General features: G+C 31.5%; 1 protein-coding gene across 2 annotated transcripts in view; it reads left to right on the forward strand.

The window, feature by feature from the left end:
* The window catches only part of LOC145293236 (uncharacterized), a 165,823-nt gene extending 148,487 nt beyond the window's left edge, over positions 1-17,336 (forward strand). For both annotated transcript variants that reach the window (XM_080139804.1, XM_080139803.1), the window contains exons 11-15: positions 1,650-1,940; positions 3,902-3,942; positions 6,789-6,841; positions 10,479-10,622; positions 16,575-17,336. In XM_080139804.1, coding sequence (XP_079995930.1) covers positions 1,650-1,940; positions 3,902-3,942; positions 6,789-6,841; positions 10,479-10,622; positions 16,575-16,786 — 741 coding nt within the window. In that variant the 3' untranslated portion in view covers positions 16,787-17,336. The remainder of the gene's footprint in view (positions 1-1,649; positions 1,941-3,901; positions 3,943-6,788; positions 6,842-10,478; positions 10,623-16,574) is intronic.
* The last annotated feature ends 5,757 nt before the right edge of the window (positions 17,337-23,093 follow it).

The following is a 23,093-nucleotide window of genomic DNA, read 5'->3' on the forward strand; positions in this document are numbered from 1 at the left end:
TTTTTTTTGTTTTATTAGTATTATTTAACATTTTTTTTTGTTTTATTAGTATTATTTAACATTTTTTTTTGTTTTATTAGTATTATTTAACATTTTTTTTTTGTTTTATTAGTATTATTTAACATTTTTTTTTTGTTTTATTAGTATTATTTAACATTTTTTTTTGTTTTATTAGTATTATTTAACATTTTTTTTTGTTTTATTAGTATTATTTAACATTTTTTTTTGTTTTATTAGTATTATTTAACATTTCTTTTTGTTTTATTAGTATTATTTAACATTTCTTTTTGTTTTATTAGTATTATTTAACATTTTTTTTTGTTTTATTAGTATTATTTAACATTTTTTTTTGTTTTATTAGTATTATTTAACATTTTTTTTTTGTTTTATTAGTATTATTTAACATTTTTTTTTGTTTTATTAGTATTATTTAACATTTTTTTTTGTTTTATTAGTATTATTTAACATTTTTTTTTGTTTTATTAGTATTATTTAACATTTTTTTTTGTTTTATTAGTATTATTTAACATTTTTTTTTGTTTTATTAGTATTATTTAACATTTTTTTTTGTTTTATTAGTATTATTTAACATTTTTTTTTGTTTTATTAGTATTATTTAACATTTTTTTTTGTTTTATTAGTATTATTTAACATTTTTTTTTGTTTTATTAGTATTATTTAACATTTTTTTTTGTTTTATTAGTATTATTTAACATTTCTTTGTTTTATTAGTATTATTTAACATTTTTTTTTTATTAGTATTATTTAACATTTTTTTTTGTTTTATTAGTATTATTTAACATTTTTTTTTGTTTTATTAGTATTATTTAACATTTTTTTTTTGTTTTATTAGTATTATTTAACATTTTTTTTTTGTTTTATTAGTATTATTTAACATTTTTTTTGTTTTATTAGTATTATTTAACATTTTTTTTTGTTTTATTAGTATTATTTAACATTTCTTTTTTGTTTTATTAGTATTATTTAACATTTTTTTTTTATTAGTATTATTTAACATTTTTTTTTGTTTTATTAGTATTATTTAACATTTTTTTTTTTATTAGTATTATAGACAGTTGTTTTATTAGTATTATTTAACATTTTCTTTTGTTTTATTAGTATTATTTAACATTTTTTTTTTGTTTTATTAGTATTATTTAACATTTTTTTTTGTTTTATTAGTATTATTTAACATTTTTTTTTGTTTTATTAGTATTATTTAACATTTTTTTTTTTATTAGTATTATTTAACATTTCTTTTTTGTTTTAGTATTATTTAACATTTTTTTTTGTTTTATTAGTATTATTTAACATTTTTTTTTGTTTTATTAGTATTATTTAACATTTCTTTTTTGTTTTATTAGTATTATTTAACTTTTTTTTTTTATTAGTATTATTGACAGTTGTTTTATTAGTATTATTTAACATTTCTTTTTTTTATTAGTATTATTATTTCTTTTGTTTTGTTTTATTAGTATTATTTAACATTTTTTTTTTATTAGTATTATTTAACATTTTTTTTTTTATTAGTATTATAGACAGTTGTTTTATTAGTATTATTTAACATTTCTTTTTTTTATTAGTATTATTATTTCTTTTGTTTTGTTTTATTAGTATTATTTAACATTTTTTTTTTTTATTTTGTGTAGGGTAAAACGCCACTTTCAATGGCTATGGAAGCTGGGGAGCTCCGAATATCTCAGTTTTTTGAGAAACATATTCTCACTATGAAGGAGCCGTGTCCTGATACCCCTTCTTCTAGTGTCCCATCTTCACAAGCCTCATCTTCAAATTCCCCTTCAGAAAGTGCTGCAGACAATATCCCTCCTGTTGAAGAAGCAGATGTACCCCACAACACAGCAAGTCCTACTAGCATAGCAGCCAGTGAAACAGATGCAAGCACATCACCTTTATCGAAACGAATCAAAATTGAAGGCAATGTAAGTAGCATTAGTTTTTTGTTTTTTTTTTAATAATAATCGTCTAGAATATAACGAGTTAATTTTTTATTTTATTTTAATAATATCTTATTAGTTTGTTAAAGCTGGGGATGCAGCATCCTACTGGATACCAAATATTCACCCGCTAACTTAGGTATTTCAACTGAGAGATCTTTTTAAGATTCTAACCGTCCCTTTAAGTGCAATTGTTTGAATCTCTCTTGTACTTGGCCCACTAGGTATATTTGCGAGGTAGATTTTGAAATTCTTTTTCACGAGTCCAGTTGTTCGTGTAATTACTGGAATGATAGAGATCTTCCTAAGATTCCAATTTCTTTTCATGTTTTACAAAAAGGACCTTAGTATTTCATTATCTTTTTTATCTCTGTTCTGTTTAACCCAGCATCATTGAGAACACTAACTTTTATAAGGTTGCTTCTTTTTCCTTATTCCATATCACTGTTTATGGCCCTGTTTTCTAGATATGTAGCTATAGGAATTGGATAGTCATAGTGGATGGTGTATGACTTATTTCCAACTGTTGTTTCCGGTAAACATGTTCCCTGGATTTGCTGCTGCATTCAATATTCAACTTTTACAGATCGTCCAGTGGAGATATTTACACACTCCATTTTGTCAGGTCATATAGTAGCCGTCCCCCAGCAGAACATTCCAGTTGGATATCAGGTCGTTCACTCTCTACTTCTGTGTGGCAGAACTTGCACTTGCTGGCATTGCATAGACCACTTTTTTTCTTAAAAGCCTTGGTCATTAAACCTTGATCTTGAGCAAACATAATTCTCTCCTGATTGTAGTGGAGTGATCCTCTTTTCCGCGAATCTATGAAGACTTTATCTGTATAGTCTGGTAAATTCATCCAGGGCACACTATTGGTTGGCCCATTCTTGGAGTTTTTTGCAATGGAAGTTTTTTTGTGTATTTTTTGGTGACTCTTTTCTGCTATTTCTGTAGCAGACTTGTTTTCTGATTCTGTATGTGTGTCTTGCTAAAAAATGCTCAACAAAACCCCTAGAGTCAGTATTTTTAAAGTCGATGTAACCTCAGAAAAATATCTAAAATTTTAAAAAACAAAAATGAATTCATTCTTTGGGGATTTTTATCTTTTATTGTTATGTAAAGGGAAATAACTCTTCTTTTTTTTTTATTTTTTAAAAATTTTTTTTTAGAGTCAACTGGAATTATGTATGCCCAGAAAGAGGAATTGGCTGGGAAAAGAAAAAAGGGTAGGGGGTAGTAATTATATTACACTTTTGGGTACTTGCACAGTTTAAAAAGACATTAAAAAAAAATGAAGATATCGAGAGAAAAAAAAAAAAAAAAAAAGTTTATATTGTACGTATTCGTTATGGAATGAAGTTCTCCGGAAAAAAAATTCACTTAATTTCATTAAGTAGTTTTTGTTTTACAGCGAAAAAACAATTTATGATACCGATTTTTTGAAAGAAAAGCTAGCAAAAAGATGGGGAGGGAGTGTCGGCGGTTTAACTGGAGTTATCTCCCTGTGGCGTGTTCAAAAAATTCAAACAAAAATGTCATAAAAACGTGTTTTCCTGCTGAGAAAAAAAAACAAAAAAACTACTCTATCAAATTAAGTGAAATTTTTTTTTTTTCGGAAATCTTCAGTTCAAAACGGATACATACAATATAACCTTTTTCGATATTTCCATTTTTTTAATGTCTTGATTAAACTGTAGAAGTATCCACTTTTGCCCTGGATAATCTTGGGTAACTCTGTAAAGTAAAATCAGTCATTTTCCTGGTACATAAATGTTTGATAGCTTTGATACAAAAAAGCTGCATGATTTTTTTTGGTTAATGATTTCTGACACACATTGTAAGAAAATAATTTTTGATGGGCTCATTTTCTTTTGCGTTGCCAGTATTCCATTTTGATTTGTGTTTCTGTTTTATTTATTTTTATTTTCTTTTTACAATTATAGCCAAGTGACTATGAATCTGATGTGAGTGAAAACACTATTCGGTAAGTATTTGATTTTTGAAAACTTTGCATCTATTTTCTTATTTTCGGAATACTTTGAGATGAGGCTTCATAATTTGTGCATTCATTGTTTTTGCAAACTGCTATCCTCGTTTCCATAGTTGTTATTTCACCATATTTCTGCCAACTCATCCTCTGGTCTTGTATAAGTGGTTAACTATGACGGGATAGGAATGCTGAGTCTTGTGACTTACCTCCAGTAATTACTACCTACCATAGTTGTTGTCTCATCACGTTTTTGCCAACTAATCCCCTGGCCTGCTTGGGTAGGTTTGAAACTGCTTTCTTAAGACAAGGCTCACCTGGAACTCTAGAGACAGGGCTCATGGAACCAGGCGAGCATTATCCGAGGATAGCAGTTTCAATCCTACCCAAGCAAACCAGGGGATTAGTTGGCCAAAACGTGAAAAGAAAACAAGGCAGTAATTACTAGGGATAAGTTACAAAAGTCAGAATTCCTATCCCATCGCAGTTAATCACCTGCAGAAGGCCAGAGGATAAGTTAGCCGAAATGTGGGGAAACAACAAAAATCTATGAAGATGAGGATAACAGTCCACAAAAAGAATGAATGCACATATTTTCTTGTTCCTATAATAGTAATGATAAAGAAGTAATTATGTTATATATCGCCCCCTTCTTCAAGACATCCCTTTTTCTGTGGAGTAATTTTTTGACGCTGATAATGCTATCTGTATCACCTGATCGTATATTCAGGAACTACTTCTTGATGCTATGGACTGAAAGGAATGAGGACGACAACTTGGTTGGATAAGACTTACCCAGTTCTTGTTTAATGGCAACTAATTAACACAAACACTTACGATAACAATATATTGTTCTTTATTCTTAATGTTATCATTCCAGAGTGGAGAGAAAGAAAGAAAGAAATTCAGTTTAATTAGTTTCTGATTAAAAATCTCTAGTTTAAGTAAGGTCATGTGATACTATTGACCTTACCCTCACTCACCCCTAAGTGTTAGGAAGTAAAAAAAAAAAAAAAAAAAAAAGAGAGAGAAAAATGACAAAAGTCAAGAAGAAATAAGTTTATCTGGATAACAAAGGTATAGGAAACGGGGTTGATGAAAAAAACAATAACTAGGAAGTTGTTCACGAAGAAAGATAAAAGGAAGCTGAAATGGGATCGTTGGTCAAGGTGTGGTAATGACTGTAACAAAAGCACCAGATAATAGATGTAGATATATTTAGAGTTGGTCTGCAGGCATTTTGGGGAGTGGCTATGAGTTTGTGACAGTAGGAACGGTTTACAGGCAGTCTTCAGTTCAGTTGATGACAGTTGCAACTTTGACATGGTCAAAGCTAGATCATTGTTGATGCCAGGTTGGGGAAGATTTGAAAGATCAAGATGAGCTGACATTAACTGATGGGCTCATTCTACAAAAAAAACTAAGATATTGACGTCAGCACTTAGAGGGTAGTTTCCCTCGGTGGTATCACACACACACTCACACACATCCAGAGTGCAATAAATATTTACAGAAAATTTTTTTTTTTTTTTTTGTGTTGTGCATTTTTTTCTTATATACTTGTAAACCTGTGCCCACCTCCTTGACAGTCGTCAATGTGAGAGACGACAACGTGGCTATAAGAAGAGACGACAAAGAAGAAATCCACAGCACACAACCTTGGAGATGGTGGCACTGTCAAATGGGAGACCATATGATCTCGGAATGTGATGTTTCTTGCTTCCATTTTCTCTGTTCACATGCATCAAATTTCATTTACTGATCTCCCGACAGTTATTTACTATGACTCGACCCTTGAATTGATTCAAAATTGTCTAATATATAACAATTTTAACAAATACATCAGTTAATTTCTAAGTTTTAATTGTTTACATATAAATCTATTAAAAACAAGTTTGGGATTTCTTATCTATGTGTGTATTTTATATATATATATATATATATATATATACACATAAGAAATCCCAAACTTATTTTTAATAGATTTATATGTAAACAATTAAAACTTAGAAATTAACTGATGTATTGGTTATATATATGTCAACCACATACTGTACTGTTTCGCTGTTTCACAGCTCATCAGTGCGGCTATACAGACAACTGCCTCAAGCCAGGATCGAAACCCAACCGCCCGCCCAAATGACAGTCAAGGCTACTCGCCATTATGCTATACGACTGCTGCGGTAATAGTAATGAATTTAATGATGTTTGACATTGTCTAAATGCCTCCGCTCGATTTGTTTATACAAAGAGCGTCTCTTAATGTGCTAATGGCAGTTTGTATATCACTTCCCAAGATAGGGAGCATTATATATATATATATATATATATATATATATATTGCATTATTTGATGAAAATTGAGTGCTTGTCTATAATTCCGCCTATATTAGAAAATAAAGAAAAATCTGTATGATGTACGGACTATTGATGGAGAGAAATTGTATTCCAAAAATTACATAAATTAATCAAATTGTCTGTGTTATAAATATAATAATTTTAAGCAATTAATGGAAATTCATACATTACGACAAAATTCTCGTAAATTGGAATTATTTTGAGTTAATTCCCTTGTTTCTTGTTTTTTTTTGTTTTTTTTTTCACAATGGTCGTGTGAAAAGAATCCTTCCTTGGTTAGCCATAAAATTTGATTTTCTTATTTAAAAATAAAAGTACTTGACAATTTACGTGATTTTTTTTTTTCAAATGTACGGTGTCTTAAATAATTTAATTCTATCTGCTTGAAAGTTATTGATTTTTGATTGAGTGATTCTTATTTTTTTCTTTTTTTTTAATACTTTTGTTTGTGTGAATTATCAATTTTCTTTGCTTTTATCTTTATAGATTTGCCTTATCCAAAGATAATTCAACAAAAGTCAGGCATGTCATCAGGAAATGTAAGTGTCTCACTTTAAATGTTCATTTGTCTTTCTCGCATCTGGAAGATGGGAAAAATCAAATTATCAAAAGACAAATAGATTTCCTACTTTGTACTGGAATTAAGCAATTATAATTGTTTGTATAGAATATATGTTGCTACATATATTCTATGTATATAGTACTATATAGAATATATGTTGCTACATATATTCTATATATATATAGTAATATATAGAATATATGTGGCTACATATATTCTAGATATATAGTACTATATAGAATATATGTGGCTACATATATTCTATATATAGTACTATATAGAATATATGTGGCTACATATATTCTATATATAGTACTATATAGAATATATGTGGCTACATATATTCTATATATAGTAATATATAGAATATATGTGGCTACATATATTCTATATATAGTAATATTTACATACAGTGGCTATATAGTAATATATAGAATATATGTTGCTACATATATTCCATATATAGTAATATATAGAATATATGTGGTTACATAGTATATATAGTAATATTTACATACAGTGGCTACATAGTATATATAGAATATGTGGCTACATATATTCTATATATATAGTAATATATAGAATATATGTGGCTACATATATTCTATATATATAGTAATATATAGAATATATGTGGCTACATATATTCTATATATATATATAGTAATATTGCAATTAGGAAAGGAAGACTTTTATGATTCATGATTAAAAGTAAATTTGTACATATACAAATATATATATATATCTTCTCTCCAAAAAGGTGGGAATGAAGGGGAAGCAGGAGAGGAAAGAAAAAAAAAATGGGGAGCCAGCTGACCGGTTTCGACCCTCGCTTCTCAAAGCTGTATCGAGGGAATTAATTTTAAAATAAAGAATGAAAGCGATTAAAATAGCGTTTTATTAAATTTACAGGGGGAAAAAAAAAAAAAAAAGTGGGAAAACGATTAAAATAAAACGACGTTATGGACGAATACCCTAGAGATTAATCACGTTCAACCCCAGGAGGCATTCCCTTTGCTTGCAAAGAGAAGGTTTCCTGAGTCAAACGTGAATGGTCTCCAAGATCTTAAGATGGTATAATGAATGAGCACGACTAATAATGGTAAAAGAGTCCGTGCTAAAGTTTGCTGCACAAGACGGGTTTTTTTTAGATGAGGAATTGGTACCCCCTTGATGTGATTAGGTCAACTATTCAAAAGAAATTGGCTGAATTCTCTCGAATGAAAGAGAATATAGTAGCCAAATGTCCAATTTATCTTCGTCTGCCTTGGTTAGGTAGAGTAAGTGAGAAATTTGCCAAACAAATAAGTTCAGCAGTTCATGGATGTTATTTTGCTGCCAATGTGCGTGTTGTTTTCTCTACGAGAACTTTATTTCCTTCTTCTCGAAAAGACGTTTTACCCCCCCACCATAAAAGTAATGTTATTTACAATTTTAAATGTGGTTGCGGTGCCAACTACTTGGGTCGAACGACATTAACATTAGATGGAAGAATTCAACAACATGTACCCAGTAAAATTAGGAATGGAACCTACCAGGCAACTGATGTCGTTACTAACACATACGGGTCTTCAATTACTGATCATTTGCAGCAAACTTTAGCACGGACTCTTTTACCATTATTAGTCGTGCTCATTCATTATACCATCTTAAGATCTTGGAGACCATTCACGTTCGACTCAGGAAACCTTCTCTTTGCAAGCAAAGGGAATGCCTCCTGGGGTTGAACGTGATTAATCTCTAGGGTATTCGTCCATAACGTCGTTTTATTTTAATCGTTTTCCCACTTTTTTTTTTTTTTCCCCTGTAAATTTAATAAACCGCTATTTTAATCGCTTTCATTCTTTATTTTAAAATTAATTCCCTCGATACAGCTTTGAGAAGCGAGGGTCGAAACCGGTCAGCTGGCTCCCCATTTTTTTTTTCTTTCCTCTCCTGCTTCCCCTTCATTCCCACCTTTTTGGAGAGAAGATATATATATATATTTGTATATGTACAAATTTACTTTTAATCATGAATCATAAAAGTCTTCCTTTCCTAATTGCAATATTTAAATTTTGTATCTCTAAAAACATCATGAAATATAGTAATATATAGAATATATGTGGCTACATATATTCTATATATAGTAATATATAGAATATATGTGGCTACATATATTCTATATATAGTAATATTTACATACAGTGGCTATATAGTAATATATAGAATATATGTGGCTACATATATTCTATATATAGTAATATTTACATACAGTGGCTATATAGTAATATATAGAATATATGTGGCTACATATATTCTATATATAGTAATATTTACATACAGTGGCTATATAGTAATATATGGAATATATGTTGCTACATATATTCCATATATAGTAATATATAGAATATATGTGGCTACATAGTATATATAGTAATATTTACATACAGTGGCTACATATATTCTATATATAGTAAATACTATAAAGGTTCCATCTAATCTAAAGATGTTTGTGGTATGTTGATTAATCAGACTATTATTCCCCTCTTGAGTGTTATTAGCACAACGTTTTTGTCACTGCAACTTGCGACCTTCTTTGGGTGTTGAGAAGCTTGTTCTCAACACCCAAAGAAGGTTGCAGCGACCGAAACATTGTGCTAATAACACCGAAGATGAGAATAATAGTCCGATTAAACCACATAACACAAGCATTCACATCTCATCTCAAAAATTCAGAATTTCACTAATCCAAAGATGTTTTCGGAGCCAAATGCTTTAACAAATTAAATATAAAATACAGATTAAAATTTTGCAACAAAAGTTTTTTCTATCTATATCAACTATATTAACATCAAAGTGGCCTATGATTATTTTCTACTAGCAGGCTGCCCAACATTGCCCGGTGGTAAAACATGCATAAATAAATATTATGTTTTAATTTAAGATTTCTTATTATAAACACAGGATTCACACTACAAAACAAGCTACAAATGAATGAGTTGAAAGCAACCATTGAAAGAAGATGTGTCAGCATACCAATTGAACTGATTAGGAACGTTTTCGATTCAATCAGTGAACGTTGTCTGCAGTTCATGGACCATAATGGCCAATAATTTGAACACTTTCGATAAATGACTGGTTCACACTATTTTGATGCATGAATCTTTTCTTTCTTATAATAAATGGTGGTTTTATGGTCATTTAAAGAGTGTAATTATTTTATTGGGACACCCTGTATATCATTATACTATGTATACATAGCTAATAGACTTTCCTTAGTCAACAGTGGTAACACTGCTAGTTAATAAGGGCAGAAGTTCCCAGAACTTGATTCTTATCCGCTCCTAAATCTTGTAATCACATTAACACTTGCTCCTTCCTGTGCTGCAATGGTATTGCCAATGTAACAAAACTTCTGAACAACCTCAATAGTGTTGCAGTACAAATATACATCGCATGCGTCTCCATTGGCTTAAGACATACTTAGAATTTGTTAGTACATATAATTTTTATTTTTTTTATGCGATTTTTTTTTTTTTTTTTTTTTGTACTTAGTAGACTTTATATGCAATCTGTGAAAAAAGAAAACTTGTTTCTTAGTTTTATTTTGATAAAATTTCTTTCTATTTCAGCCTCTGCCCAAACTTCTGATGGGATTCTCAAGCAGTATTTTCATGTGTGCAATGACCGCGCCCGAGAAAATTTAATTGCCAGTATCAATATGGACAAGCAACAATGCCTTGATGAACTGAAAGTTACAGAAGAGCAAATTGCTTGTAAGAATCTTCCAACTTTCTTTCTCTTTCTTTTCTTTTTTCTTGCTTCCTCTCTCTCTCGAGCGCGCTTTCTCTCTCGCGCACGCTTTCTCTCTCTCTCTCTCTCTCTCACTCTCTCTCTCTCGCGCACGCTTTCTTTCTCTCTCTCGCGCGCACGCTTTCTTTCTCTCTCGCGCGCGCACGCTTTCTTTCTCTCTCTCTCTCGCGCGCTTTCTTTCTCTCTCTCGCGCGCGCGCTTTCTTTCTCTCTCTCGCGCGCGCGCTTTCTTTCTCTCTCTCGCGCGCGCGCTTTCTTTCTCTCTCTCGCGCGCGCGCTTTCTTTCTCTCTCTCGCGCGCGCGCTTTCTTTCTCTCTCTCGCGCGCGCGCTTTCTTTCTCTCTCTCGCGCGCTTTCTTTCTCTCTCTCGCGCGCTTTCTTTCTCTCTCTCGCGCGCTTTCTTTCTCTCTCTCTCTTGCGCGCTTTCTTTCTCTCTCTCTCTCTCTTGCGCGCTTTCTTTCTCTCTCTCTCTCTTGCGCGCTTTCTTTCTCTCTCTCTCTCTTGCGCGCTTTCTTTCTCTCCCTCTCTTGCGCGCTTTCTTTCTCTCCCTCTCTTGCGCGCTTTCTTTCTCTCCCTCTCTCTCTTGCGCGCTTTCTTTCTCTCCCTCTCTCTCTTGCGCGCTTTCTTTCTTTCTCACTCTCTCTCTCTCGCGCGCACGCTTTCTATCTCTCTCTCTCTCTCTCTCGCGCGCACGCTTTCTATCTCTCTCTCTCTCTCTCTCTCGCGCGCACGCTTTCTATCTCTCTCTCTCTCTCTCTCTCGCGCGCACGCTTTCTTTCTCTCTCGCGCGCGCACGCTTTCTTTCTCTCTCTCTTGGGCGCGCTTTCTTTCTCTCTTTCTTGGGCGCGCTTTCTTTCTCTCTCTCTTGCGCGCTTTCTCTCTCTCTCTCTCCCTCTCTTTCTCGCGCGCACGCTTTCTCTCTCTCGCGCGCACGCTTTCTCTCTCTCGCGCGCACGCTTTCTCTCTCTCGCGCGCACGCTTTCTCTCTCTCGCGCTTTCTTTCTCTCTCTCGCGCGCTTTCTTTCTCTCTCTCTCTCGCGCGCTTTCTTTCTCTCTCTCTCGCGCGCGCTTTCTTTCTCTCTCTCTCGCGCGCGCTTTCTTTCTCTCTCTCTCTCGCACGCGCTTTCTTTCTCTCTCTCTCGCACGCGCTTTCTTTCTCTCTTTCTTCCTCTCGCTCTCTCTTTCTTTCTCTCGCTCTCTTTCTTTCTCTCAATCTCTCTCTCTCGCTCTCTCTTTCTTTCTCTCAATCTCTCTCTCTCTCTCGCGCTCTTGCTCTCTCTCTCTCTCGCGCTCTTGCTCTCTCTCTCGCGCTCGCTCTCTGTCTCCCTCGCGCGCTCGCGTTCTCTCTCTCTCCCTCGCGCGCGCTCTCTCTGTCTCCCTCGCGCGCGCGCTCTCTCTCTGTCTCCCTCGCGCGCGCTCTCTGTCTCCCTCGCGCGCGCTCTCTCTCTCTGTCTCCCTCGCGCGCTCTCTCTCTGTCTCCCTCGCGCGCGCGCTCTCTCTCTGTCTCTCGCGCGCGCGCGCGCTCTCTCTCTGTCTCTCTCGCGCGCGCGCGCTCTCTCTCTGTCTCCCTCGCGCGCGCGCGCTCTCTCTCTGTCTCCCTCCCTCGCGCGCGCGCTCTCTGTCTCCCTCGCGCGCGCGCGCGCGCGCTCTCTGTCTCGCGCGCGCGCTCCCTCTCTGTCTCCCTCGCGCGCGCGCGCTCTCTCCCTCTCTGTCTCCCTCGCGCGCGCGCTCTCTCCCTCTCTGTCTCCCTCGCGCTCTCTCGCTCTCTCTCTCTCTCTCCCTCTCTCTCGCGCGCGCTCTCTCCCTCCCTCTCTCTCCCTCGCGCGCGCTTTCTTTTTCTTTCTTTGTCTTTCTCCCTCTTTTTCTTTCTTTGTCTTTCTCTCTCTTTTTCTTTCTTTGTCTTTCTCTCTCTTTTTCTTTCTGTTTAAATTTTATTTACAAATTTTTCTCTTGGTTTAAATGATTGATTAATGTTTTGCTGTTCAAATATTTTAAAAACTTGAAAATATTTTACATTCTTTTTCTATTTTAAATCAATTCTAATCAATCAAATTGTGAACACAGGATTATAACTTTATCATCATATATTAGACATAAAACAAAAAAAAAAAAAAATCTTCAGAAAAACGTACTCATCACGGAACGAAGATGTCATATTCCAAAAATCACGTAAATTGATCAAATATTTTCTTTTAAGTAAGAAAATCAAATTTTACAATTTTTAGTGATTAATTATTTTGAATGCAAACAAAATCTTGATAGTAAAATTGAGTTTTCCTTAAATTTTGACATATTCTAAAACATTACATCTCAAAAAACAGTGTGTCACTCATAAAATTTGATTTTCTCATTTGAAAAAAATTACTTGATCAATTTACGTGACTCTTAGAATATGATATCTTCATTCCTTCATGGAGCATACATGATAAAGAATTGTCTGTATTTTTGTTTTATTAAGTCAAATTCTAAGAACCACTTTTTTAAATCTTTTATCAATGCCTACAATAAGATTTAAAGATAACCAAATTTCATTCTGGCCAAACCTTTGACTGTATGACGGAGAGAGAAATCTTTTGTTGAGATGCCACTGTACAAATTGAATACAAAAGAAAGCAATGATCGTTCAAAATAAAACTTGATTATTAAAACTAGGAAAAGAAAAAAAGAAGAAAAAAAAAAAACCCATCCCTGGTGCTACTGGATCAGGCTGTCTTTTCCTTTTCCTAACTCAATCATATTCTGCAAAGCCTCCCAAAAAAAAACATTTTCCTCAACAAAACAACCAAACCAAACACCATGAATAAATATTTTAAGATATAAAGAACTTGGAGGATAAAAACAAAACCACCAAACCCACCATCATCACTAGAAAAAAAAGGTAATCTTTGAGTGGTTGGTATCATAATCACAGAGCAAGAAAAGGCAGTAATGCCTGGGAGGGTAGTATTTCGTAAAAGAACAAATATTACACGACTTCCCATTCCTGAATTGAGAGATAGTACAGTAATAGTGTAATTCAACTTCAGTCACACATTTTAAATCTATTAATACAGGGTGACCCCAAAAAAAAACAGGACATTCAATTGTTTTTTTTTTTTTTTTTTTTTTTTTGAGCATTTACAGTCAACTGCGAAAGAAAGGCCAAAGACCCTAGTGTTTTTATGTGATGTTTTGAATATAATAAACTAATTATGACCAAAGTTTCATTTCATTCGGACAAAACACTAAGAAACGGGGCCTAATTAGAGTTGGGGACCATTTTTTTGGGGGGGGGGGTCACCCTGTAATAGTTATATTTACTTCATTTTTTTTTGGGGGGGGGATAATTTTTAACTCTTATTTAAATCAAACAAAACATATTGCCACAAAATGTGACTGTTTTGGATCATATCTAATAGGTACACTATGTACATTTATTATTACAAAGAAAAATGCAAGCATGAAAAGTAATATGGTTAAGATTAAACTTAGAAAAGTAAAAGGACTAGTTGTTAAAACTGGAAAAGAAAGACATGATGTTCTAGTAAAAAATATAACAAATTTATAACATAAATTATTGCATCATTAAGAATTTATATATAATATTAAATCAGTGGCGTATCTAGGGTATGGCAGGCATGGCCCGTGCCATGGGCGCCACTCTGACATGGGCGCAAAAATTGCTTGACAAAAATTAAAATTAGTAGTTAGGTATATCTAAGGTATAAATTATTAAGAAGGGGCGCACATTCAAACTTTGCTATGGGTGCCATTTTACATAGGTACGCCACTGTATTAAATTGAATTTAAATTTTTTTTTTTCTGTAATCCTTATCTCAAAGTGGCCTTTGATAAGTGGTTACTTGCTTGTAAAGAAAAAAAAAGTCTTAAGATTTCCACCTGGTCATTGCTGATGGAACAAGAGTATGCTACCCTTAGGGATTAAATAAAGGGTTCCATTCCAAAATTCTGTGCAGATTACTGAGTTTGACAAAGATTTCGGAGTTCAGCAAGATACACCTAAAGAAGTTCTGCATATACATTAGCCAAAACGTTGTACAAGATGAGAACAGTTGTCTGAATAATCGAAATAATACATGTTCGAACTTTATTGTTGTACAAACTTTTAAAATTCTCTACAATTTCTGATCTTCAAAAATAAAATCATGGATTACATAGAAAAATGCAAGCATGAAAAGTAATATGGTTAAGATTAAACTTAGAAAAGTAAAAGGACTAGTTATTAAAACTGGAAAAGAAAAAGACAAGATATTCTAGTAAAAAATATAATAAATTTATAACTTAAAATATTGCAGCATTAAGAATTTATATATAATATTAAATTGAATTAAAAATTAAAAAAAAACTCTTAATGCTGCAATATTTTAAGTTATATTTTTTTACTAGAATATCTTGTTTTCTTTTCCAGGTTTAACTAGTCCTTTACTTTTCTAAGTTTAATCTTAACCATATTATTTCTCATGTTCGCATTGCTCTATGTAATCCATGATTTTTCCAGGTTTTGCTTTGAAATATTTTTTTTTTGTGTTCAACAATCCATAAAACAAATTATTACCAACTTCTTAAATTGACTAAATAAAAAAAATCAAATAAAAGACGTAATTAAGTAAAACAGAAAGGACAAAAAAAAAGAGAAACAGAATTAACAGGTTACATAAGTGAAAGATTATCAGCCCTAGCACAACAAAGAGCATCACTTTTATTAACTCTCTCTATATAGCCTAAATAAGATGGCATGTGAGTGACATTCCCACTATGATTTATGAAGGTGTTGATGACGAAAAGTTGCTATGGTAACCAATCAGAAGAAATCGTCTCTAAAATGTCAATGTTGAAAAAGTTGCTATGGTAACCAACAGCCAATCAGAAGAAACCGTCTCTAATGTTCCTTACTAATTCTGAGGACTTTTGAACACCAGTAATTTTATATTTTATTATAACTTTTGTTTTAATGAACGCAAATTGAAAATTTTTGTTTCAAAATATAACTGGGAAGGTGACCTATGAACTGTAAAAAATTGTTTGAAATTTGGTTGCAAAATGAGTGAGCGGTGAATCTTTAAAGCAGTTCTAAATGAGTAAAACTCACACCCAACCATATATTCAAACACGGTAGTGTTTGAATGATACAAGTGACTGGGGACCGCTTGTGAATTTGATTTTTCAGTGAAACTTCCTCCTTTCTGCTATATATATCATATTGAGCAGCGAGATGTCTAAGGTGCTCTGATGAATTCCAAGCCCTTATAACCCCTCGACATAAATATCCCAAACAAACCTGACAAGCAGAAAAATCCCACCTCTACTCTTGAGATCCCTAGATGCTGAAAAGTATTTTACTCTAATAATTTCTTCCCTTGAACTGCTAGACTTTGGAATTCTCTCCCGGGTCCCTGCTTCTCTGACTGTACTGACATGCAGAAGTTCAAGTGTAATGTGTACAGACATCTCGCTGCGCAACCCTCTACATAGTGTATTTGCAAATTATGCCCCAAATAGTAATTCCCTACATCCAAGTGTGCCTTGTTTTGAGGTAGAATAGCAATAAAAAGAAACATTACATTCAAATTTCTGCATGTCAATATAGTCAAGGAAGCCGGAGACCGTGAAAGAATTCTGAAATCTGGTAGTTTGAAGGAAGAAACTATTAAAATAGAAGACTTTCCGGCATCTGTGGAGCTCTACAGTGAAGGAGTGGGATTTTGTTGCTTGTCGAGTTTAATCTGACAACTAATGTTGCATTGTTTTAGGCAAGCACAATGCCTCTCATAAATAAAGCTGCATGTGACAACTCCCTACTTAGTTTGTATCTAAATTCTTGTTTATTACTGAAAATTCTTTCCATTTATAATTATTTGATTGTGTCTTTTTAAGTCTTTTGGAATAAACACATTTTTTTAAATTTTATTTTTTGTAGCTTTATCTCGAAAAATAGATGCCATTTGCAGCGAGAAGCACCGTAAAGAAGTAGAAATCCGCAAGTTAATGTTGGAAATGAAAGCGTTTGACCAAACACTGAATACGTTGAATAAGGAGAAACAGCAGCTGACGGATAAGTCGTCCTCACTAGATGCCAAAGTGTCTCTCTGTTTGTCTGTTCTGCAGATTGTTCATGATAAAAACACATGAGCTCTCTCTCTCTCTCTCTCTCTCTCTCTCTCTCGTACAAAGCAAAAAATTAATCCTAAAAATGATTGGGATGGGTTGAAGGAGAGGGGATTCAAACACATGAAGGAACTGGGGGAAAAAGATCATTTTTCTCCTACTTTTTTTTTTTTTAAAAAAATCTGTCTGTCTCTCTCTCTCTCTCTTCCCAAGTGATTGTGTGTAAGTGAATGCGGATCTCGATCTCTCTATTTCTGTCTGTCATACTCTATCTTCTCTATCTCTAATTGTTTATTTTTACCTTTCCTTTCGTTTTTATCCTCTCCTCACCACATTATTAACTAATCTCCCTTCCCTTTGCCTACCACTTTCCACCCCCCTCCCCGAACATAAGCCTCTCTCTTTTTTTTTTTTTCATCCACTTTTACATCTGACCACCTCCCATTTCGCTCTTCATGTCCTCTCATTCTGACGTGTCCACTTAACAAAAGATATTTACCAAAATTCTTGTTATATTTTACATTCAATAAAAGAAAAAAATTTAAACATGAACATCCATAAAATTTTGAGAAAACTTCTGAGCGTTCAGTTGATTTTAATTTTTAAAATATAAGAATAAACGTTTTTAATTCCCACTTATTTGCTTATCACTTGCCTCAACATTCTCTATTGAAAAAAAAATACCATCCAAAAGGAATGACTTTAATAGAGTTTTGAGGCAGCTGATTTCTACATGTCACCTGATTTCTACATGTCTCCCCGTCTTTTAGTTTTATAAAGTCGCCTTCGCTTGTTCTGCAAACCAAAATGTTTTTCTAAAAACTATTTTCATTTTTACATTCCGTCAGGAAAGTTTTGTTTTTAAGCTTGAAATTTCAAGGTAATTTTCTATAATTATTTTATAATTTAAATTTCTAATAAGATAGAAAAGTTTGGTTATAGTCAGCTAACATACTTCTGAACTTCCTGTGTGTCTGCTATCTGAAGCAGTGACAAGATAAATCACTTTTATCATTCTTCAGTATTTCTATTGTGAAGTGATTTATTGAAATGAAATGTAAGAAACGAACAGGTGCTTATTCAGATTGGCACTTGTGGCGGCAATTTAAAGTAAAGAAAATACAGAAAAGTCTGTATGATGTACGTACCAGTCATGGAACGAAGATGAGATATTCCAAAAATCACATAATTTGATTAAGTAGTTTTTATTTTTATTTTTTTTTTTATTCAAGAAAAAGTTTTACGACTAAACTGATGAAAAAAAAAAAATGGAAGACAAGTCAAATCGAAGTTGAGAGATGTCAACTCAGTCTTACGTTCAATGCAGTTTAGTTTTAAATAAATATTAGATCGATTTATGGGATTGTTGAATATGACATCGTTGTTCTGTTAAGAGTAGGTACATAATACAGACTTTGCTGTATTTTCTTTACTTTTAATTGCTGCCATAAGTGCCAATCTGAATAAGCACCAAAGGACATTATTGTAAAATGTACAATAAAAATCAACAAAATTATACAGATAAAAATAATACAATTAGCTTTTATTCACACTTTCATTAACAAAGAAAAATGTTTTATTTTATTTGAAATTTTATAAATATATTTATGAAATTATAAAAATTAATTTTTTTTAATTTATATAATAAATATTTGTTTACAGTTCCGTGACTGGAGTTGCTTCATAAACTAAATAGTTCATTAAAGATTTTTAAATGTGTTGTCAATAATTAATTAAAAAAAAAAAAAAAAAATTAAAACTTATTTCGATAATTCTTAATTAAAATAAGATCCAAAAAGAACTTTTCAATGATTATTAAAAAATTTAAAAAAAAAAAAAAAAAAAAAAAGTACATGCACAGGGGAGATGTAGGTGTGAGAGAAGACAAGCGAAAAAAACTGATTTGCCTTGTCGCCGCTTCCAGTAGCAGACACACCGAAAGTTAGGAAGTACGTTAGCTGATTGTTACCAAAAGTTTCTGTAGACAAAAAGTGAATTTATATATAATTTTTTTTCTACATAACTTCTGACCTATTTATAGTCTTTAGATCTTTTTCCCCCATATATATATATATATATATATATATATATATAGTAATTTATGAAAATATATGGTAATTAAGTTATACAGAATCTTCTGTGTTTCATCCTCATAAGGAATCATCAGACTAAAATATGGATGATTCTTTGTTGCTTAATTGTCATATATTTTCATAACTTATTACCCAGCTCTACTCATGTACTGAGCACTATTGAAGTAAATACTGCAGATTGATACATAAAATATCTCCTACGATGTGGTATAATCTTCCATCAATACCTTTAGTTTCACAGAAACACTGGAAACTCAGCTCGCAAGATAAAAGCTATCAAATGTTATTCTTCAGTCTATATCAAAACATTGAGCAAAGAATCGGTTACATTCAGTAGCTTTTACTTTGCAGGCTGACTTTCTTTCCAGTGTTTGTGTGTAACCAAAAATGTATAGTGTCAATTGAGATTTAATGGGTATATATATATATATATATATATATATAACTACTTAATTTACTCACATAAAATTAATATACGAAAGTATAGATTTATGCATAAACTTTAAGTATTTACTTCAAAAGTGCTCAATATGTAGGTAAAGCTAGTTAGTAAGTTATAAAATGTATATGGCGATTAAACTACACTGAATATTCAGTGTAGCTTAATCGCCATATACATTTTATAACTTACTATATATATATATATATATATATATATATATATATATATATATAAACATGCTTTTGCACAAGTAATTGAACATTTTTTCTTTTTCTCTTATAACACAAAATTACTGGGAACCACCTGTGAATTTAATAATCCCTTGACACTTTCTCTTTCGAAGGAAGCCAATTCAACCCATCTATAGTATGAATGCTATACAACAAACAAAATTACTTCAAATAGTTTAATCATTATTCCCACAATGTTTTATAGCATATGAAATTTACACGAAACCTTTTACTGTAATCAGCTCTATTTTGGCCGAGTAAAAGAGCGATAATAATTAGATTTGCTCGTTTCAGAAAAAAATTGTTCTAAAACATTTCTTTGTTTTAATTATAATGGCTACGAATGCTTCAGAAATATAATTCTCAGGTTATATTTAAAGACATTTCTGAGCTGTTCATAGTTAGTAGAATTAAAATATTAAAGTAATGTTTTCAAATTTGTCTTTTTATTAAACATTGTTTTTTTTCTTTCTCTCTGTCTCTCTCTCTATCTGAAACAAGCAAATATAATTTCATATATATATATATATATATATATATATATATATATATATATATATATATATATATATAATGGACTCTCATGTGTTCTATGTATGAGGTTCTGACAATATGAGCCTTCAATTCCAGTACTGCTTGAATTGTTAGTGACATTTCAATCCTGCTAAAGATTTGCATTGTAACCCACAACAACTGCAGGTGTAAGAACTAGAAGCATTTGATGAGTAGTAGCGTGCTGCCATCTTTTGAATTTTTTTTTTTTTTACATTGTGCAGGTGAGCAATTGTTGCCAGGTGGTGATTTGACATTTGAAATGATATGCAACCCGTTGCATAGCCATCTCCTCGAAGCTTTTCAGCTGTATTTTTACAGACACAAGATTACTTTGCAATTTATTTTTATATCTACACAAAAGCCTCCCACCATTCCTATCAAGTTCACCATACATCAGCATTTTGAGAATTTTGTCATTGGTCATTCTCTCTCTATCTCTCACTATCTCTCTCTCTCTCTCACTATATATATATGTGTATGTTTTTTTTTGGTACTTGTACAGTTTAATTAAGACATAAAAAAATGAAAATATCGAAAAAAAAGTTATATTGTACGTATCTGTTTTGACATGATCTCCAAAAAAAAATTTCACTTAATTTGATTGAGTAGTTTTGTTTTTTTTTTACAGCAGAAAAACACGTTTTTATGAAAGCGCGTTGAAGGCAGACATCTTGGATTTGTTTTAAATTTTTGTTTGAATTTTAGAAACGACACGGGAGATAACTCCATGTAAAGCGGCGATACTCCCTCCCCATCTTTAATAACTAGACTTTCTTCCTAAAAATCAAACCTTTTGCTCGGTAACATAAATTTTTTTTCGCTGTAAAAAAAAAAAAAAAAAAAAAAAAAAAAACTACCTGATGAAATTAAGTGAAATTTTTTTTCAGAGAACTTCATTCCATAACAGATACGTACAATTTAAACTGTTTTCGATATTTTCATTTTTTAATGTCTTGACTAAACTGTACAAGTACCGTTTTTTCAATTTTATTTCACTTTTAGTATACCAATTCTTTTTGCTTGGAAGCTCAATCTATGTTAAATATAACAGAGCATATATAAAAGAATAAGAGTATAATTACATTCTAAGATCCAAAAATTTCTTTTTCATGCAAAACACCTCCTTTAACATGTTACAATTTTGGTACATTTTTTACAGATCCGTTTCGTTATGCAGAACCAATCCTTTACGTCAATACTGACTCTTTTCAAGCATATACTTCTAAGGAAAAGAAATACATGACAATATGTCTGAAAAAGAATGAACATTCAAAGGAGACTCAATTGTCATACAGATTTTCCTTTCTAAGCAAAGAATTCCTTTTTTTTTTTTTTTTCTTTGAGGAGAATATGTACGAAAAGAGTTGGTGTTAACATGATAATAACTGTTTATTTCTGCATAACGAAACAGATCTGCAAAAAAAAAAAAAAAAAAAAAATGTACCGAAATTTTAGCATGCTGGAGGAGCTGATTTGTATGAAAAATAAATATTTGAATCTTAGAATGTAACTATACTGTTATTCTCTTATTTATGTATTATATATATATATATATATATATATATATATATATATATATATATACAGTTAAGCATCAAATTCAAATGTTTCATTGAGGCATCTTTCTTCCAGATGTTCCAGAGAGAACCAATCTGTTCATACTTACCGAGATATAATAGTAAAAAAAAAAAATGTGTATTTTGTGATTGTAGTCAGACTTCAAACAACTGAATCTTTTCTGTACTCTTCTGATTTTGGTATTAAATGCCTAATGAATTAATGGACTGCGGTCTTTCATTCCACATTGAATAACAGGATAAAATAAGAGGAAAAGTATACTTGAAGGTTGTTTTATGCATGTTCTACATACATACAGTCTTGTTAAGGACAAAACAGGAATTGAAATGGATACGGTTCATAAGATAAATATTACTTTAACACTTCATAAGTTTAATAATATATGATGTAATGTTATGATGTTATTCTTAAAGTAATATCTTTTTTTTTTTTTTTTAAGATAGTTAATTTTGTTGTGGCTGATTTTTAACAAAATGATTATCAAAATTCTATAATAATTTTATTGCTACAGAAGTAGTATCATCTCACCATTTTACAATGTACCCCAAATAGTTCTTTTTATTTTGAAACTGATGCAGTTTTAAAAGAAATGTTTTTTTATACTTCATCCATGTTTCATCCCTGCAAGTAAATCGTTAGTGTTGAAGTAAACATTGAAAAATCTATGCACAATATATTATATCACCGTATAATATTATTTGTGTATATACATAATATATATATATATAAGCTTGTAATCATTTATAGGTAAAGAAAAATTATATATATATATATATATATATTTCAACATTAATTATATATATAATAAAAGTTAAAAAATCCAATTTATATTTATTCACAGAAACAACCTCTATTTTTAACAACACAAAAGCATTTCCTAGTCACAGCAGTATTATGTTAACACTAATATACTCTTTCAAAGGGTTGAATATATATATATATATATATATATATATATATATATATATATATTATGTTGGTGCAAAAATAATGACGTTTTTTTAACGTTAAACTATATATATATTAAAAAAATTTGACGTTAAACTATATACATGTAATAACTTTATTTTTTTTTACATTAAACTATATCTCTCTCTATCTATATATATATATATATATATGAACATTATTTTTGCACCAACCAAGTAATATATATATATATATATATATATATATATATGGAAAAATAGTTGAAGAAAAAATCTTAAAAACCCCCAAAACAAGATTTTCTTTTAAAAATTTGTATTTCATATTTGAAACTGCAAACCATAAAAACAAAACTATAGGCATGCATAACACTTGAAAATATTTTTTTTTTTCATTAGTAGAATACCTTATTCATTTTGGTGGCCTGATTGACCTCTTCGGACCTTGGTTGGTCATTACTGTGTTTTTTTGTTTTGTTTTGTTTTTTTTAAGTAAAATAGCCATTC

This window comes from Euprymna scolopes, chromosome 14 (genome assembly GCF_053919585.1).
Source record: "Euprymna scolopes isolate OS-2025 chromosome 14, ASM5391958v1, whole genome shotgun sequence".
Taxonomy (NCBI): Eukaryota; Metazoa; Mollusca; class Cephalopoda; order Sepiida; family Sepiolidae; genus Euprymna; species Euprymna scolopes.